This window comes from Helicoverpa zea, chromosome 21 (assembly GCF_022581195.2).
Source record: "Helicoverpa zea isolate HzStark_Cry1AcR chromosome 21, ilHelZeax1.1, whole genome shotgun sequence".
Taxonomy (NCBI): domain Eukaryota; kingdom Metazoa; phylum Arthropoda; class Insecta; order Lepidoptera; family Noctuidae; genus Helicoverpa; species Helicoverpa zea.
The window spans coordinates 989494-1008906 of record NC_061472.1 but is presented as its reverse complement, the minus strand read 5'-3'; the positions used below and the strand labels follow the sequence as shown (position 1 = coordinate 1008906).

The 19413-nt window shown below is 33.2% G+C and overlaps 2 protein-coding genes across 3 annotated transcripts in view; both read right to left on the bottom strand.

Annotated features, from left to right (window-relative positions):
* LOC124640733 (IDLSRF-like peptide) overlaps nucleotides 1-10175 on the bottom strand; it is an 84562-nt gene extending 74387 nt beyond the window's left edge. For both annotated transcript variants that reach the window (XM_047178638.1, XM_047178639.1), the window contains exon 1: nucleotides 10029-10175. The gene's annotated coding sequence lies outside the window, so the exon portion shown is untranslated. The remainder of the gene's footprint in view (nucleotides 1-10028) is intronic.
* A 6675-nt stretch (nucleotides 10176-16850) lies between these two features.
* Nucleotides 16851-19357, bottom strand: LOC124640905. The gene is made up of 2 exons (XM_047178866.1): nucleotides 18426-19357; nucleotides 16851-17237 (listed from the first exon to the last, which is right to left on the bottom strand). Exons 1-2 carry the CDS (start codon nucleotides 18457-18459, stop codon nucleotides 16960-16962), a joined length of 312 nt encoding a protein of 103 aa, XP_047034822.1. The 5' UTR covers nucleotides 18460-19357; the 3' UTR covers nucleotides 16851-16959.
* Between the last annotated feature and the right edge of the window lie 56 nt (nucleotides 19358-19413).

The window sequence follows — 19413 nt, the reverse complement described above, 5'->3', positions numbered from 1 at the left end:
TTCTAAATGGGCTACCATTGATCGAAGTAGTCTAGTAGTTTCAACAAGAAGGACAAAAACCCGAAAAGTGGTTTATAATATAGAAAAAAATAGTATATGGGGTAAAATGTCACCTTTTTCCCGAATGCGAAATATTTCGTCTTAAAATGCCCTGTAGTGACTTTATCTGTGTCCCCGTGTCACAGCGTCCCATATGTCAACACAAATGTAATGTAAGCGAAACCCTTTTTATGGGGTTTTGTCCCCTGCCGGCAGATTGCGCATGTGTTTTCGTTTGATACCCATGTTTGGGATGTGTTAACATTTATCACCTTTAGAGTAATATGTTAAAGTAACGTTGTCCAACGTCCCGTGAAAAGTACTTCTTGCACCCTCATAAAAAGTAGCCTATAGCCTTTCTCAATAAATGCTCTACTTAGTATTTTTACAAAAATTAACAAAAGATAACCAGATAGGTATAATGCATGAATATTTCAAAATTGCACCAGGAGTTCCTGAGATAATGACAATATGCCAAACTCTTTAGCTGTAAGTATAATTGTAAAGGATACTAGATATGATAGAAGTTATTATGTTCATCTGTCACAAATTCACGTTGCATACAGAACACGATTCAATTTTATGTAAATGATAAGGTAAACAGACACGATCTTGTACAATAGCCCTTTAAGTGTATTTTATTTCATAATACACCATTCCTTGAATGTTTATCAAACCTCAAAATTAATACAATTATTATTTCTACCAAAAACAAAAAAGTTTACAACAAAAACATCAATTCAATATGAATTACAAAACAAAACATTCACTCCATTCACCCGACCGTGCGAAAAGGTATACAAATATTTGTATTTATGTACACAACACTTTTCCCTTAGGTTTTCCGAAATTAAGATGAAAACTCGACCCAGTACGTTGCAGACTCCCTTGAGACCAAAAGGGAAAACAAATGGTAGGTACATAAGAAAATGCCTATTTCTCTGGTAGAAGTACTGAAGCTATATATTTGGTTATATATGGAACATTTGTTAGTAAATAATGAATTAGGAGTTGTGATTTAGATAGCAGCCATTTGTGAAATAATGTGGGATTGAGGTAGGATTGATGAACTTGGTTAGGCCACAGATTACTGAATAGTTACTCTAGGCGAGCAAATTCTTGCTAAGAGCAGGTTATTATCTATCTTTTCTTCGTGGTTATTTTATTCCTGAATTCAGCCTGCATTTACACGTGCCTCGTGAGAACTACTCCGCGCAACCTGGTAAAAGTAGTCCGCTAGTAGAAAATGGGTTGTCTAACACTGAAAGAATTCGACTAATACCTAGTGCCTGATATTAGTGCCTGATATTAGTGCCTGATATTAGTGCCTGATATTAGCTGTATAATATGTAGGTACTGTAGATGAAAATGACAATAATTTTGCAGTAAAGATATGTTTTTTTATGAATATCTACTTAAAAATGCGAAACTATTTTGTGAGCAGTTTTCTGGCCATTGCAAGCGTGAGAAGGACATTATATCAGTTTATGTATTTCAAATACTTACGAAAATGGCAACAATTTTGTAAATCATACACACATGTAGCATAAATACGTACAACACCCAATATACAAAAACAATTCCACTCAAAAAACATTCATTATTTACCCAACAGAATTGCTTTTCATTTTAATAATAACGAGCATTCGGAAAACTCACTGGGAAAAACATATATCCTGCTCAATCGATTCCGAATATAAATCGAATTATTTTGTACGAGTAGGTCGGGAGTACCACCCCTAGCTATGTAGAAAATGTCGGTAGATGTATAAGGTAGATAGGTATTGTATAAAGTAAGCTTTATTTCTTGTAATAATGGCCTACAATCTTGGGGAATGCCTAAATGAAAAGCTTCCAGGGTTGGCATCTGAAGTAGGCTGATGTTATTGTATTTACAATACTAGTTATTAGATATAGATCGGGTTTCTTAGACATATATATCGGGTGTGTCGTTCATAATCACATTAAATGAAATGCGTTAATATACTGGTTAATATATGTCCATTAACACAAAGAAAAAAGAAAAATACGCAAAAATAAAAAAATGAATTTTTCAAACAAAGTAAATAGAATAAAAGTGTGCGAAAATTAGAACACCATATAAAAGTCAGTCATTACAAACAACTGTAATTCTCCCTTGAAAACTGACAGCTGTCAACTGATCGAAACATTCGATACTCCTAACTTTACCTCTGCTTTACACATGATGTTGTAAATTATAAAAACGAAAAATGACTCCTGTGGCTAAACCACTGAATGGATTAGGTTATTTTTTTTACAATTCGCCATAGAATATCATAAAGTATATGCGATAGAATTTAATGTGATTGTGAACGACACACCCGATATGTGAAACATACCAATGTGTGTAAATGTACATGAATGCATATTGTCTATGTCTGACTCTGTAACTCGACCCATACTCAGCGCTCCCGAGGTTAACGTACCTATTTAAGTTACACAATTACCTTTACACACAGAAGTTTGGCTCAATATTCATCATTATTTAATTGGTTTTGCGAGCTGGCCAGTATGAACAACCGATACTGTTGACCGGTAATTTTTCTCTTCTAAAAATGCGTAATATATTGAATCGCTATTTGGATGCCAATTTTATTGCAACTCGATTTTTTTATTTTTTAGAGACATTTTTCATAATTTCTTGACAGCCCTATCTGGCTTAAGCACTTAGGTAGGAAATTACCTATCTTACAGCTGAGCTCTAAAAAGTAGCTTTATAACGATTTCAGTTTTATCAGTAAGTTTATTTTATTACTTTGTAACACCTTTGTAATATCCAAGTTATAAAAGTAGGTTCTGGTTTCAGATTTAGGTTTAGTACTACCCTATCTTTCTCATATTTTATTTGACTTTTATGTTCAAATTCTGGAGTTCAATGTCTGATTAATATAAAATGTGAAAGTTTGTCTGTAGTTACTTAAAGTAAAGGCCGTACGCCATCATAACCTTTCTTAATTTTCTTTTGCGTAAATAAAAATGTCATAAAAACAGAAAAATACCATTACGTATATTTTTGTCAAATATACCTAAACATTAAAAACTTTACACTTTAAGTCCAACATTCATAGCACAAAAACCATCAATTTACAAACATAAAATTTGCGTTAAAAACTACTACATAACACTTAAAACGAAACACCTATTCTTTACCATTAACCCTTGCAATGCAACCGGGGTCGAATAATCCCCCGTTGCAGGCGTCGAGTTATAAATGCAATGTTTTAAATACCGTGGCAGTCGGCCAGTGGGCCAAGGGCGGGGTTGTGAGGCCACTGTCAAAATTTACAATCGATAGACAGAGGGTTAAATGTGCAAGCGGTGTTAAGTGGAGCTGCTTTTGTGTCAGTTTTTTTTCTGTGTGGTAGAGTATCTTTTTCTTTTCGCTATAATTATGTTATTTTTTATTAAGAGATAGTGAAACCCTTGAAAATATTAGACTAATTGCAAGTAACATTGCCTTTAAATGGTAATAGGTACATAACCCAAAATCTCTGGAAAATGTTCTTGTATGAAATCATAAGTTTTTTATATTAATTTGAATCTATTTAAAGCCAAGTAGCCAAGTTAAGTATAACCACGTATTTTGCTCTTCATCCAAACTAAGATTTCCTACAGCCAGTTCTATAAAACTATTGACCTCAAATAAATGTTAGCCAGATTTAAAAAGGGCAAGTTCTTCAAACTAAGTGCTTAAACAAAAGGTTCTTTTTGAAAAGAGTTCTTGTTTTCAAGCCCGAGTTGAGAGCTAGAGTGGCTGCCTCGAGACCTAGGCTGAATATTTTAGCTTGCCTTTGCTTTAACTATGGATAGTAAAAATATGATTTGAATATGGAATGAATATTTAAAGATAGTTGTATATTCACTACGCGAAAACTTTTACAAAAAGATAAAACCGGCTTCAATAATCAATAATAAACATCTAAAACCTTATTTTAGGTCCGATAAATACTATGCTAAAAACCGCATCAAAATTCATTCAGCTAAACGTGAGGTAAATGCGCCCAAACAAGAGAACGACAATTTTTGCAAGTAGATTGATGCACGAGAGCGGCCCTATAATTAATCATGATTTGCTAAGCCTTTCCCTAACCTTGTATGTGTAGGTTTCGCATATAAAGGAGCAGTCAAATATCTCTCCCTATGTAACACAGTAAAGCAGTCTATGACCTTTCACTTACTGACAGTGTAACACGATATCCTTTGACATAATTGGTAGTTAACCGAATGAAGGCCGGGATCAAAGGTTTGATAATCTGAGTTTACCTGTTTCTACCCCACATGAACATTATATATTTATCCTATATGTTGGAGACGTTTGAGGGAGCTCGTGACTAAGTAAGAGCCATACGGATCGACAGGTCATGAGATTAAGCAATGCTTAGAGTGGTCGGTCCGTGGATGTGTGACCACCTTGATATGACGAGTCCTTCTATGTTTCGGAACGCACGCTAAACTGGTGGGTCCCGGCTGTTATGTGAACAGATAGTCAGAGGCCAGAAAGTCTGACAACCAGTCTTGCCAAGAGGTATCAGGTTGACTGGGTAACTGGATTGAGGAATGGAGAGGTCAAATAGATTGTAGTTGCGCAATGCAAGACTCTGGGTCTGGAGATCATCTGCATCGGGTTAGACTGGAAGTCGGACCTAACATAGATAACATAGGTACATAGCAACACTACTAACTAACTATAAGGGAAAAGGCTAGGCAAATAATAAAACAAATCGTACTAAAAATATTTTTTAGTTCTTCAACCTCTAAATCCGCAGAAAAAACATCAAGATTTAAATCAAAGAAAAAGGCTTACCTAACCCGCAAAAGCTTTAGTAATAAAATATAACAATTTTTCTTTCAATCAATCAACTTATATTCGTGTTCCATCCGCATTAAGTAGGCATTCTTTTGTTTTGTCACGAAAACAAAAGACTAGAACAAATCAGAATCAATCATTCTTAAGCTTAACGTAAGCTTGCTAAATCTATTTCAGCTTGGAGGACAAATATATAAATAGGTTGTACTCATTACTTATGTATCGATAACTTCCATGATACAGGTATTCATAAAATATGTATGTGTGACGTGAGTTACCTTTGGTAGTTGTAATATGGTAGACGGTGTTGCTATGTATTTTACACGTGGAAGATTTTTTTTTTTATTTATGAGGTTTTAGTTCGATTATTATAGGCATGTTAAAATATTTTTTACCCATCAAAAAACTTATTCGGTCCTATAAAACAAATCTAGGATAGGATACCGTAATAACTATTTAGTAATCTGTGGTGATACTTATTTACATAGAAACCATTTTTAATTCACCACAATTGCCCAAAATATACGAAAATATACATTGACAAATCACAAAAAAAATATAGGAACCTACGCAACTATGATTTAATTGCTAATAAAACAAGGTCCATGAAATATGAACGCCTAACCGAAAAAGGTCATGTCTTTCAATTTGAACGTGTTATTTTTGTATTTATGGCCCACTGGGCGGGGCGACCCTGAGGGCACTTGGACCTCTGAAGCCGGGTCCAAATGTTAGAATTATATTTTCATTACACCACACTCTACGAGCTACAGTGGCAGACCTTTTAAATTTTAATGTCAATGAATTGAGCATCGCGTTTAGGGTTAACTGGACTTTTGTAAGAAGATTCTTATTAGCTTTAGTAATATTACTTGGAGTTAGTATATTTTTTAGAATTATAATGTTATCAATGTTGTCCTCAAACATAGCCTTTCATTTGAAAATTTTAAATACACAAGACTACGAACACAATGTGTTTTATTTGAACATTTCAGTTTTACGTATGTAGTTTATAGAGAAAATTGTATTTACTATTGTGTATGTTTTATAATTGTAATAAATAAAATAGCTGTATTGGTACGTAAACGAAAAGCCCTATATGTATTTGTTAAACATAATATACATTATATAAAGATAACTAACATTTAACAACTTATGAAAACCTTCGAATTTTGCCTCAGGCATGCTGTATTTAGACCGATCAATAGACTATTTCTATTCTGTAAGTCTAGACCACTATGCTAGCCTAACTTAGATATTATGAATGTCTAGTTCCAATATGGCTCTGAAACTTTAGTGCTGGGAATTTGGGAGCTTTTAGAAATTCAATTCATCAATTATAGTAAGAGTTTTCAACGTAGGTACTCATTTGAATATTTATTAAGTTAAGGGTTGAAACATTAGTACCTATATATTTGCAGTACCTAGAGTTGATTATAAAAAAATCATATTACAAAATGCTTGAGTTTTTTATTTATTCATTTCATCGTTTTCTACGGAGTTTAGCTCCTTGCATAGCTTACATTTTGGTAGGTATTTTTGTATAGTGAAATTACCATTATATCTTGTGTTGTTACTAATCTAGATAGTGTAAGCCTTTATCTTTTAAACATTATTATTTATTGAATATATTTTATAAACTTCATTAACTTTCAAACTGCTACCAACAGTCACCCATCCATTAACAGACAGCACCCAACACAGCTTAACTCTGCTAAGTCAATCAGCAGTCTATTGTCTAGATGTAGACAACAGCCTCAAATGATCTGTTAGCCGACACTGCATATCCATGGACACATCTGTTAATACAAAGACATCCAATTAATGCAAGTAAGTGTATAGTGGACTGTACACTTGTGGCAAACAAAATGGGTCAGTTTATTTGGTATGTTCGCAATTTAGCAATTTAGTTTAAGGATATTGTATCAAAACCTAATATTCTCCCGTATATTATTCAACATTGCAATCCCATATCATATGATCCGTCCTAGCCCATGTAAGAATTTTATAAAGAAGTGATCTACGAATCTCTGTTCATAAGCTCCAAGAAAATAGAGGCAGTTTGAATCCTAAGGCAGATAAATAAAGTTCATAGAAACGGCCTGTATTTCTGACCGCCAATGTACATAGTACCGCAATCTACGTACCTACTCTTAGTTATAATAGGTATATAGCAAACTAATCACAAAGCTAGACCGTCATACATAATAAATGTATATAATTTAATATCTTCAGGCTTTAACCGAACCAATCAATCACGCAACAAAAGCGGTATCTACCTAACTACGCTTGCATAATAAACTACCCTAGATTATATTATCTATAAGCTTCTATTGTTTGGTTGAAGAATCTTCTGATACGGCGAAGAAGGTAACATTAATCGCTTTTTTTTTAATTTAAACTATACTAAACTTAATATTTATTGAAAATATTCCAAGATAAATTCGAAAGAGTGGCAATCTGAGTGGCTGTACCACTTTGATTTTTGGAAAAACCTACTATTCTGATTGGAACTCCTACTAATGACTTTCTGACTGAAGACTTCACCTTTGACTGAGTTCATTTGTTCGCAATTTGTTACAGCTAGAGAGAGTGGACATTTGTGTGTCACACCGCCCGCCGGTAGAATTTTGCTTTTGACCACTTCAAATTATCACTAGAAAGGAAAGAACAATGTCAGGTTTCGGCCCACCCAATCAACTTTTAAAACTAAATTCTCACGGACACAAAGTTCTTTACTACAACAATTTAAATATAAAATACTAACTTCTTATAAAATATTTAATTATTATCTAGAACTTTTCGAAAAAATATAATTTTTATAAATAATTATTTTGTTTATCGAGTTCAGGTTTTTCGTTTTATTAATAATTTGGAATAATTTGGTTTTGAGAAGTTCAATGCAAAAGTGGAAAACATAGAAAAGCTTTTGACATTAAATTACACAAAAAACTGTAAGAATTTTCACTGTCCATGAAATATTTTTATTGAGCCTAAGTTACTATGGACGTCTGACATTGTTCTTTAGGAGTATCCAGTAGCTCCCTCGGGACATGAATATAACCAGGAAACTAAGGCTTACTTAAATTAATTAAACTTAACACCCCATACAAACAGACAACAAAATGGACAAAACTTCTATCCACTGAACATAGCCTTATAGCCATGAGACTAGTAATTATTCAAAATTAAACTTAGAGTACACTACAGACTAAGAATCGGCCGACAGTTAACCCGATAGTTGGCATTTCTTTTTTAAAGAAAATCTTGATTCCATTAAAATTTTTCAATCGGTCTGATACCGACTAAATACCTGATCTTTGTAATGTGCGTACTACCATTCATCTTCATACTGATTTATGAGCCCAAACTAACTATCGGCCGACTAAAAGTTTGCAGTGTGAGTACGCTAAGCCATGGCGTGTCGGGTCAAGCAATAACGTCCCACCATGCAATTTATATTACGACTTGAAATATTTTATGTTGACAACCATGAAATATGGTTACAACGTGATGTTTTTGAATTTTGTAGACGTGTATTAGCGAATAAGTGGGATTCCAGCTACGAAGAAAAGTGCTGAAGAATCTGTAAAGGTTGTTAATTAAAAATAATTGTCGTCGGGTATGTGCACTTTTGTTTCAATCATTGTAAAATGTATGTACCTACGAATTTTTAAAACCGACCCCAACATAGTTGGGGAAAAGGTTAGGCTGATGAAGTATTGACCTACAATTTTTTTTATAAACAGCAAATTTTTTAGTTTTTTTTTACATTTCTATAGACATAGAAAAAAAGTCACTTTTATGTCGTACTTAGTATTATAGTTAAAGTGGCTTTTAGTGACCAAAAATTTCTCTTTAAAGCGTACAAGCATTTTATTCAAATTCTCAGCAACTTGAAGTTTTTTTTAATAAAAGAGCTTCGAACGAACGCTGAAACTCACAAGTCCGTTAAAGACGCTTAGAAAGGTCCAATTTTTTCGGTAAAAATAAAATGTAAGTAGTGAATAAGTACTTTTGGAAGAGCTCTTAATAAAATTTCCTTAATCGTCTCTTTTGACAAGTGATTTGGGTACAGAAAAACCATTTGAGAGGAAAAATGTTTCTTTTAATTTCCGCAGTAATTTTATTACTCTTTGTGTGTAAATCTTTTAGATACTTAAGTTTATGATTCATAAATTAACAGATCTATAATTTTGTTACGTAGCCAAATAAATACTGTTTCTGAAGGGATTCAAAATGTTTTCGTGGTAAAAAAATTTGGCTTCTATAGCGAATTTTGATATTTTTGTAAAATATAAACCTTATTTATAAATATCATATGATGTTAGTGCATATTATTGTTTAAGCTAATTAAATAACAGTGCTGTTATTTTTTGTTCGTTAGTGCTAATGGAAACATAAAAAAGACACATAAATCATTGCTTTCAGCTTCAAACATATGATGATATAACGTATTGTCAAATGAATGAAATACTTTTTTTGAAGCCTGTGAATGCTGCGGTATGGAAATGTTGAAAAGTAAAAAGCCGTCGCAAGAATTCTTCCTTCGAAAAAACACCAGAAAATACTGTATCGCCGATCCAAAACTCTGATGAAATAATATAAACTTCAAACAAAGATAATATAAAAAGATTTTCATCTGCACAGTGGTACAAAAAAAACGTGATTTTTTGGACAAAAATACCAAGTTACTTGTTGATTAGCGCGCAACAGTTTTATCACGGTTTCTTTGTTATCGGGAGACGAGATTACGGACGTTTTCTCTTCATTTTTCTCTTCAGTATTTATTTAAGATTTTATCCAGTTTTCTTGGAAGATTTTCTTTTGTTTATTCTGGCTTACAAAAGTTGTGAAATAAGATAATATAAAGGATGAATTCATTGAACGTTATATACGTAATAAATAACAATATTGAATGGTTTTATATTTTTTAGAATGCAACACATAATTGAACGCATTTTCTGTAAATGAATAATTAAAAATTAACGAACGTCTTTTACTGCATTCTCTTTAAAGGTTTTATTTGTTTGATTTATCCATATTTAAATTCAAATTCAGGAGCCAAATACACATTAACATTTTTTAATAATCATAAATAAAAAAAATCCTTCCAATTTTTAATAAATAAAAGTAGTAAATTATTTATACTAAAACTTACCTCTAATTTGGGCACCAAAACTCGCACGGACCGCAATAGTACACAGTGTTATTTTTTAAAACATTCAAAGACAAAATATATTTATTTTGTAATATTGTTCGTTGGAACCGCGCGTCCGTGCCTGCGGGCCGTCGGAGCCGAACTGCGAAGACCTGAATACAGTTGCTAGTACCTTTACCTGTTACATGCTAGGGGTGGATTAGGGGTGGGAACTTTACGGAACGTAACTGTTATTTTTGGTGAACCGTTCGATATTGGAGGAACTACATTAATTGTATCAATATTATTCTGGGTTGATTTCTAAATTAGTTGTGAAAGAAAAGGTCGTAGTTAAAGGGTTTGTAAAACTATATGGTGACTTGGGGTTTTCTATAACCCACTTAGAATGATTGTTTTATAATTAGGACACGAAAGTTAAAGTTATTGGAAATTATTTTTTATTACGACAGCAAACAGTTATTCTTACCCCTTGTAACGTGGATTTGTTAAAAATATTATTAGTGATTATATAATTATCTGATTCCATAAAATATCAGTGATAATAACAGTTCAAAATGTCATACTGAACACAGTAACATTTTCTTTAATTTCTCGATTCCATCATTGTACGCCATCTGCCGCCCTGGCCATATTTTTATTCCGTTCACGTCACATTTTCCCACCCTATAACATAATTTAACCTACTGCTATCCTTTTCCTGCGCAGTGCTACTAAGACGCAGCTTGTATGGGTGGGAGAGAGATGGGTATACTTCATTAATGTTGTCGTTAACTGCCGAGAGCGTGAGTCAGGCATTGCTAGGGTTGTTACTACGTTTAATTTTCTGTCGCCACGTCTATTTTAGTTACCAAAATAATATTAAAGTTTTGTAAGTAGATATTGTGGATTGAATTAAATATAATGCTTTTACTCATTTTCCTTTGGGATTTCGGTATTTCTGGGAAGTTTAGTCATCGAATTTCGTGCCCACGTATTTTCATTTACTTAGGCAATACGAATATTGGGTTTGTTGTTGTAATAAATTATTTATTTTTATGGGTGTGGGCTGATTTATTAGATTATTAGGTACCATTTTAACATGGATGTCACAATCAGTCAACAATTTTTTTACATTAGAAAGATGACTATTTTTGAAGCATTAAAATTATTATTTAAATGCAAATTTCCAGGAAGTATCAACCCTGTGTATCGTAAGGCACATGTCGATTCAGGGCGGGGATAACAGTTTTCTCTCTATGAACGTCAGATTAGTTAATTACAAAAATCCCGCGGAAACAGCGGCCATGCTTGATCGTGACTCAGAATGCTTATAATCTTGTATGAATCTAATTTTCCAGCTGTTCAACTAATTGTAGAATTACACAAACAATTGTTATGATAACTTCATTTAATTTTTATTATGTAAATTAATTTACGTTTTTGTTTGAACATCTTTTTTTCTGGGCGCGTTTGTCACACTGGGCGTTTTTTACGTGACTAGATTTTTATTAGGATTCGCACTGTATTAAAATATGTATGTGTTATAGGGTGAATTAACACATACTGAATATTCAAACCCACCCAAAACAAAAATGTGAAAGACTGCCAAGTTCGATAATATGGGAATGCTTCGCCTATAAAAGAAGTGAGATCTGAATAAGACCAAGTTCCATACACATACCTCAGTTAAAAATAGTTACTTTTTAATGATGTTACTTGGAAAGTTTTCATACACCTTGTTATAAACCTACTAAACGCAATGAATCAAATATTTAATTTTCTATTAAAACTTGCCAAGTAACATCATTAAAAAGTAACTATTTTTAACTGAGGTATGTGTATGGAACTTGGTCTTATTCAGATCTCACTTCTTTTATAGGCGAAGCATTCCCATATTATCGAACTTGGCAGTCTTTCACATTTTTGTTTTGGGTGGGATTTCATTTATTTTTGTAAGGTTGTTTATTTTATTTTTTTCTTACGATGAAGTTAGTTAAAGGAATGTCTCATTTATACTATCTTTTAGATTTTTTAATATGCACTATGTTTCTTACAAAGAAATGAACTAGATTAACTAAATGGACTAGATTTACCAACTGACTGACATGACATGTTATCATATATTATGTTCGTGGATCAAAGTTACACATTCGTTATTTTCGAAAGTGATTCACACTTGGCCGTTTTCAGATTTTTATTTTACTTCTAACTACACTATTTTACTTCTAACTAAACTAAATACAAACCATTCGAAGATATATTATATAAATATAGATAAATTTAGTTCGTTTTCGTTCCTTAGGGGTATAAATTTACACCGGGTATAAAACACCTTCATTATTTTGAAACCGACTCACACTTGGCCATTTTCAGATTTTTCCCTTTACCTTGACATAAAGACCTACCTCCATGCCAAATTTCAAGTCAATACGACCATTGGAAGTGGTCTAGGTTTTTGATGAGTGAGTCAGTGAATCAGTCAGTCAGTGAGTGTATAGTAAAAATAGCGATTTTCTGACGTCAATATCTCAAGACCTACAATAGGTATATTAATGAAATTTTGTATTTTAGATAAGTGAGGGGGTCTCAATAGATACTAGAATTTGATATGCGTAAATAAAATAGATTTTGAGTTACAGGGGGTCGAATTTGGCCCGAAATGGTTCGTGTAATATAACCCACGGCCGGTGTGTCGCTTTTTTTGCTCGAACTTGGCGGACACACTGCCGTGTGTCTAGATAAATTGCAGTTATAAAAACTTTATATATGTAATTTATAAAAAATGAAAATTATTTCGAATTTTTCGAGTAAATCGACTGCTAATGACGGTATGTTTTTAATAAAAACCGGCCAAGTGCGAGTCGGACTCGCGCATGAAGGGTTCCGTACTATTATTTATAAAAAATGACGTTTGTTATATGGGAGCCCCCAAAATATTTATTGTATTCTAGTTTTCAGTATTATTTGTTATAGCGGCAACAGAAATACATCATCTGTGAAAATTTAAACTCTCTAACTATAACGGTTCATGAGATACAGCCTGGTGACAGACGGACGCACGCACGGACAGAGGAGCGAAAACAATAGGGTCCCGTGTTACCCTTTGAGTACGGAACCCTAAAAAACCTAAGTGCAGGTATATAAAGTTTTCTTGAAGAGAGAACATTGAGTTATTTACTATCAAAGAATAACTTTCCAACTCTTGCAAATAATGAATAAAACTAACCGCAGAAAGTTAATAAATTCCAGTCAGATTTACATTCTCTCAAGCTCGCCTACAATACGCCTACATGCTCTAGGAAAAACTATTACTTTATGAAGTTCCTAGAACAGTGTGGGCTCTTTATACTAACCAAACATGGTTTGTATAATTGCATTTTACTGGTAGTTTGAAATGATAGCTTCTATGTTTGTATTGGTAAATAATATCCCGTCATTCTTCTGTTTTTAAGGCGAGTTTTATTTCCGTTCAGCGCAGGTGTCTCCTTCTTCCATATCTACTTCTGTATCTGGCGTCGCGTCGCTCAAACTCTCTTTGTATTCATTCATTTCACACGATCCATTCATCGTTTCTTCGTTTTTTTCGACGTTCCCTTCTCCTCCTCTTTATTCATCCATTCACATTCATACTCAGCACATTCCTCAGAACATGATACTCATTCCTCCACTGGGATCTATTGCATAGGTTCTTTTTAACTTCCTTATTACTAAATACATCTTTGAATATTAAAATATTGTAAAAAATATGTAGTGACCAAAAGCCCCTAAATTAATGAAAGATAATAATAAAAAAAAATATATATGTCGTCAAAACTAATAAATGAAAATGCGGCTATGTGACTTAAATCTTTTTTCTAATAACTTAATAGACAATACCTACAGATGTGAAACTTGCGAGAAAAATTATGTGTGACGCCGCAAGTACAGAGTTAGAACTGTTTCAGAACTTTATTTCAATATATTCAGAATCTCTTAAGTTTTGCAGTTATTACAATTGTTACTACTAAATTATGCTTATAAGTAGGGTGACCATCTATTAAAGTGTCGAGGACTATATGATAAAATGATGTCTGAATATTTATATTTATATATTTTTAAATAATGCTGTTTACTTTTATTTAAAAGCAAAAGGAAAAAGAAACAACAATATATTTTTTTTGTACCTGTTTTCTTTTTGGGTACCATTCTTTGGCAAACTGACAGAACTGCCACATTGCTCCTCTTTACAGGTTTTTGAGAAGCTTTGCTCATTATTGATGGATTTTGTATATAAGAGCCACAATATGTACCTATAAACGAGAAAAAAATCTTGATATTCAAGACCTCGTAGGTACATATCTCAAATGATTCTATTGCTTGTAACGTATCGCTAACATCTAAAAAGTAAGATAGGGATGAATTAAAGTGAAATCTAAATTGAAATATACTTGGGGGTGGATTTTAAACAGTCAGCCAGCCTTCTTGGGGAAGTCTTCATATTGGATTTGTAATGACGTTTCTTAGCTAGTCACGTATTGTCATCAGAACTCAGAGTGTGTCCAAAATTTTATCTTAATCGAAGACCGGGAAGTAGGTCAAATTAAGATTCCAAGATTTTCTTACATACATAGTTAGTCACAAGTGAAGCTTATATAAGCGTGTTAATAAAAAGGCTAAGAAAATAGTCTTGAACCAAGACATCCTCACTAATGGTCACCCTACTAATATAACAAGCGGAGAACCGAATTGTTTTACAACTATATTCAATCCCCGTTCTGCTCGTGTGGTTCTAAAATGTTCTGAGTTTATAATTAGTTTATCGTAGTAGATACCATATTCTATGGAATATGATATAAATAACTGCTGTAGATAGATGTACTGATGTTTAATATTTGTTAAAAATAATTATAGCGGCCACATATGCCATTTTTCTTATAAACATCGTCATCATAAATGCTGTTTACTGTCCAACTGCAGGGCACATACCTTTTCTCATAAAGAAAATGCGCGTAAGAAAAGATACCGACATTGAAACTTGCCTGATCAGGAATCGAACACACCCGTAATTGAGTGACATGTTTTAACCACTAGGCTTTTTAAGCTGACAAAAGACTGTTACGAAATTCTTGGATATCATATTATCTGCAGATTTCAAACTTAGTAAACTAGCTAGTTATTAAAACAGTGCTATCTAAAGCTTAGTAACTGCGATACAACTACAGTAACAGTGAACGCTTTGCAAACTGTAGCGATAGAATAACTCTCATCTATTATTGCTGTTTTTAATTACTTAGTTTATCTGCTATGGTTAGCAGAGAGAACTAAATAAAAAATCACTTTGTATGAAAATGTATTTACTTTGCAAGTATAGTTTTTTTTTAACTATCCCATCTTACCTGAACTAATCTCTAAGTAATTTAGAAATCTTTTGAGAACTCGCTGAATACTTCGTAAGAGAACGGCCGCCCTGTGGTCTCGGGTAAAGGGGAGCAGCAACACGCTTCTGAGTGTGTTGCCGGACAGAGTTGACGGTCAGATGCTCCAGGCACTGCTCGTCGATGCATGTTCAAAATAATTATTATTTTACTAACATAGATTTTTAAGTTTCTCATATACTAACATAATATGGACTATGTACTGTGTGTGCTTAGTCTGAAATAAATTTTTCAATTCAATTCTCAATTCAATTAAAAAAAATGTTGAAAATCTCCGATACATCACTCAAGCTACTTTGGACATATACTTACGAAAATTCAGGTTTCCTCGCTATAAGTAATTTCTTCCGTAAGTCTCTAAAATGTTAAGTTACCACTTGGAAAGTGCAAAAGCATATTAAAACTTTCAGGTTTTCAACTGATATACCATATCGATAACTGAGTTGCTATATTATGCTCTAAAACAATTTTAACAGCTGCATAGTAATACAAGTTTTAAAATAAATTCTCTCAAACAGCCAATTCCAAATATTACACACGAAAACCACTGTGCAAAGGTGCTTATACCCATACTAAAATGTTTCTAAACGGAATACAAAGTTAAACGCAACACCAACAGCATTCACATCATACTGAAAATTAGACGAATTTGCAAAATGCATTATGCATTTATCAGAATAGCTTATTTCAACTTTAACATGAACATTCACCGTACAACTTTCAACCTTATCTTTTAGACTCTAGAGTACATTTTTGCTTGTGTCTTTACTGTGACTTATGTCATATAGTGGTGAATTCGTATTTAACATCAGAAGCTGAAATAGGTTTTATTCACGACTCTGTTATTACTGAGTTTATAAATGAATGTGGTAACAGTGTGTTTGGTTCTCTTCTGCATGCATTGGCTGGTATTGAAGCGAGATATTATTTGCATAAATCGATGCATGTGTGTATCTAGCTATGGGAACTTATTGGTCACGACTAGCTTCTCCTAAATACAGATATTTATGTAGAGGGAGAGCTAAGAGACTTTTGTATTGGAACTTTCGGCAAGCCTTCTACTAGCTTTGAAGTTGTTTTAGGTATAATATTTTTGGTAATGTAGCATTTTTTGTAGTAATTATTATTCCTCGTTAATAATAATTTTATCAACTACAGGGCTTAAATACATGTTACGAACCTTCCGTTAAGAATTATACTGGCATGTTTTGTCAAAAAATTAAATACTTAAATTGAAAAATTACTTATTTTGATTACAAGTGATATGTATTATGCGACATTTTAATATCCTAAATAAATGCCTAGAACAGGGATTCAACCATATTGTTATAGACTTGACACATAACCTATTACGAGTCAGTTCCTAAATTGGCAGACTGGCAGTCAGAATAAACAAAACTTCACAATTAATAACAATAAAACAACACCAAAAAGTTACTCACACTTTAATCATTCCGAACTAAGAAAACATATTGTCCGTTCTCACACAATTTACGAGAATCACAAATGAACCTTGTTGCGTTTCAATAGAGTTCAAATTACAACTCCGTGTGGGTCGAGGGAAATTTCTTAAGGACCGCGTGGTATAAATTGTAGAAGGCATATACTGACACACTGATGATCACAAAAAGGGACCCTCCGAAGACAAAACTGAGGAAGTTGCCATCAATCATGGTGGTTCCTTGAAGACTGGAAGCCTGGCCTTGGAACAACTCCTTGGTGCCAGTGCCAGCCGCTTTCCTTTCTTCCATCATCTTCTTCATGACTGAGAGTCTTTCTTTTAACTCGTCTATTGATTCCACCATGTCTTCTGAAACTGTCAAATTGAATATTTTAGTATCGTCTCCGACATAAAAGTCGACCCCAACATAGGGAAATATTGGGAAAAGGTTGGGAGATGATAGGTATCATCTCTGTGACATAAAATACCTATATACCTACAAAATTTTGACTGAAATACCTATGGCCACTTTGCAAGACCACGGACCCTCTTGTAAGACCAAAACGAAAGTTCTTCATCTTTAAATAAGTACAGTTTTTCAAGAAACACAGCACCTGCATAATTACAAACTAAAATAACAGTAATGTTCACGAAACTGACGAGTTTTAAACGAATTTTGCAAAATTTATTTAAGTGCAAAGTTAGTTTAAACTCCAGTTAGTTGCAATTTGTGTCACACTAAACCACTCGCAACGCATTTCTATTATTCTCTTAATCAAAAGCTTGCGTCAGTCTAAATTACAAAGTTGAGCTTAACTAAGACTAACTTCTAAATCTGATTTAACTGAGTCTGGATTAGTTCTCAACTTCTGTATCAACTTTGTTGGTTTACTAACTTCGGAAATAAATGATTAGTCCGGTGAACTAATGATTACTAAAAGATCTTGTCTGTGAATCATAGATTAACGTAACTTAGTTGATGAGTAGTACTTAAATAGCTAGACAAAAGACATAGACAAAAGATATAGACAATCAAAAAGTTGTATGACATAGTAGTAGTAACTAAATAGTGCACACTAGTAAAAGTGTTGTCTTATTGGCAAAAGCAGTGTTGAGCTCGGTAGTTCACAGTGCCACAAGGCCACAAGTAACTCATTACGTTAGCAAGGTAAACTCAATGAAAGAAAATGCCAAGAAGATATACTTACCAACAGAAACAAATAACACATAGAAAAGAAAATATTCATAATGGTACCTATCTGTAGCTAACAAAAATCCCCTTAAGCCAATCTCACTTATTAGCAAGCTAGGTCAACAACCCTTATGAAACAAACAACATAATGAACAACACAACGTTTCTACTTATATGAAACCTTTTAACTACATAAAAAAGATATTTAACACAAAACTAAAGATAGGTTAACTACGGCATCGTAAAAAATGTTCTGCATAGAAAACAACCCCAATCCTGTCAGAAATGACTCAAACACGCCGCAAACACACTTCATGAACACAACTATCGAAATATCTATAGAAATAAAGACTAATTAGCTTAAATCTTACCTTCAGGGTCCCTGTCAGAATTAATTTTACCCATTTTGTGTAATATTTAGCGCGCACCGTGTCAATATTTTGTTTTTACTGTTGCAATGTGTATCCCGTCGCACCGGGACTGAGGAAGATGGCCGCCGCGCATGCGTGGTGCGCGTCGGGATAGGCGGGAACTATTGATCGCGCGCCCGGGAGGTTTACCTGGAATTTGAGTCTAGATTCCTGCTGCCTTTGTTTGATGTTTTTTGTTTAGGTTATCAATTAGCTGAATTATTTTGGAAACTGTTTTAGAAAAGATTTTTGCATAGGTATTTTTTTTTTCAATCAAACCGTTTAGTAACAAAAATGCTAGAAAAATTCGTATAGACATTATTTATAAATGTGTATAGACCAGCATTTAGTGGGCATGGGGGAATTGTGGTTTCCCGTTTGTGAAAAACTGGGAAACCCCGAGTTGCAACTAGGTAAATAAACGAAAAATAATGTTAAAATGTTTTAGCTTTCCATGCTGAAATATAGATAAATACAAGAAAATAAAGAGTCGGTTTCGAAAATATGAATTCCACGAAAATTCGAATTCGAATCATTTTATGCCTTTACAATTATATTTCTTTGAAAAATTATCTGTAACGCTATCAACTTTCCATTGAGCAATTATTTTACACTTCACATGAAGCTTTTAAAAAATTACTTTGATGATGAACAAAATTGTTTAGGCAAAATCATTTATTATTAAAATGAGATTTTGCTTTTGATGTTATAACTTACTTTGGCATTTATTTTGGTTAAATTAAGCTAGTCACATATATGCATAAGTTACTTTGATTCTATGATTTTTAAGTAACTTGAAGGTCTAAATGAAAAACACAGCTCAAAAACAAACTCCTTAATTAATAACAATTACCAATGTGGTTTTTGAGGTCCATGTAATGTTGTTGCGTTATTTTCGCAAAATGAAGCCAATCCTATGTAGAACTTGCTTAATTTTTCACAGTAGGTA

Coding starts and splice junctions, on each gene's coding strand:
- LOC124640905 (XM_047178866.1), bottom strand. CDS start 18,459: ATGGGTAAAATTAATTCTGACAGGGACCCTGAAG. Junction 17,238..18,425: donor TTCTGACAGGGACCCTGAAG/GTAAGATTTAAG, acceptor TCAATTTGACAG/TTTCAGAAGACATGGTGGAA.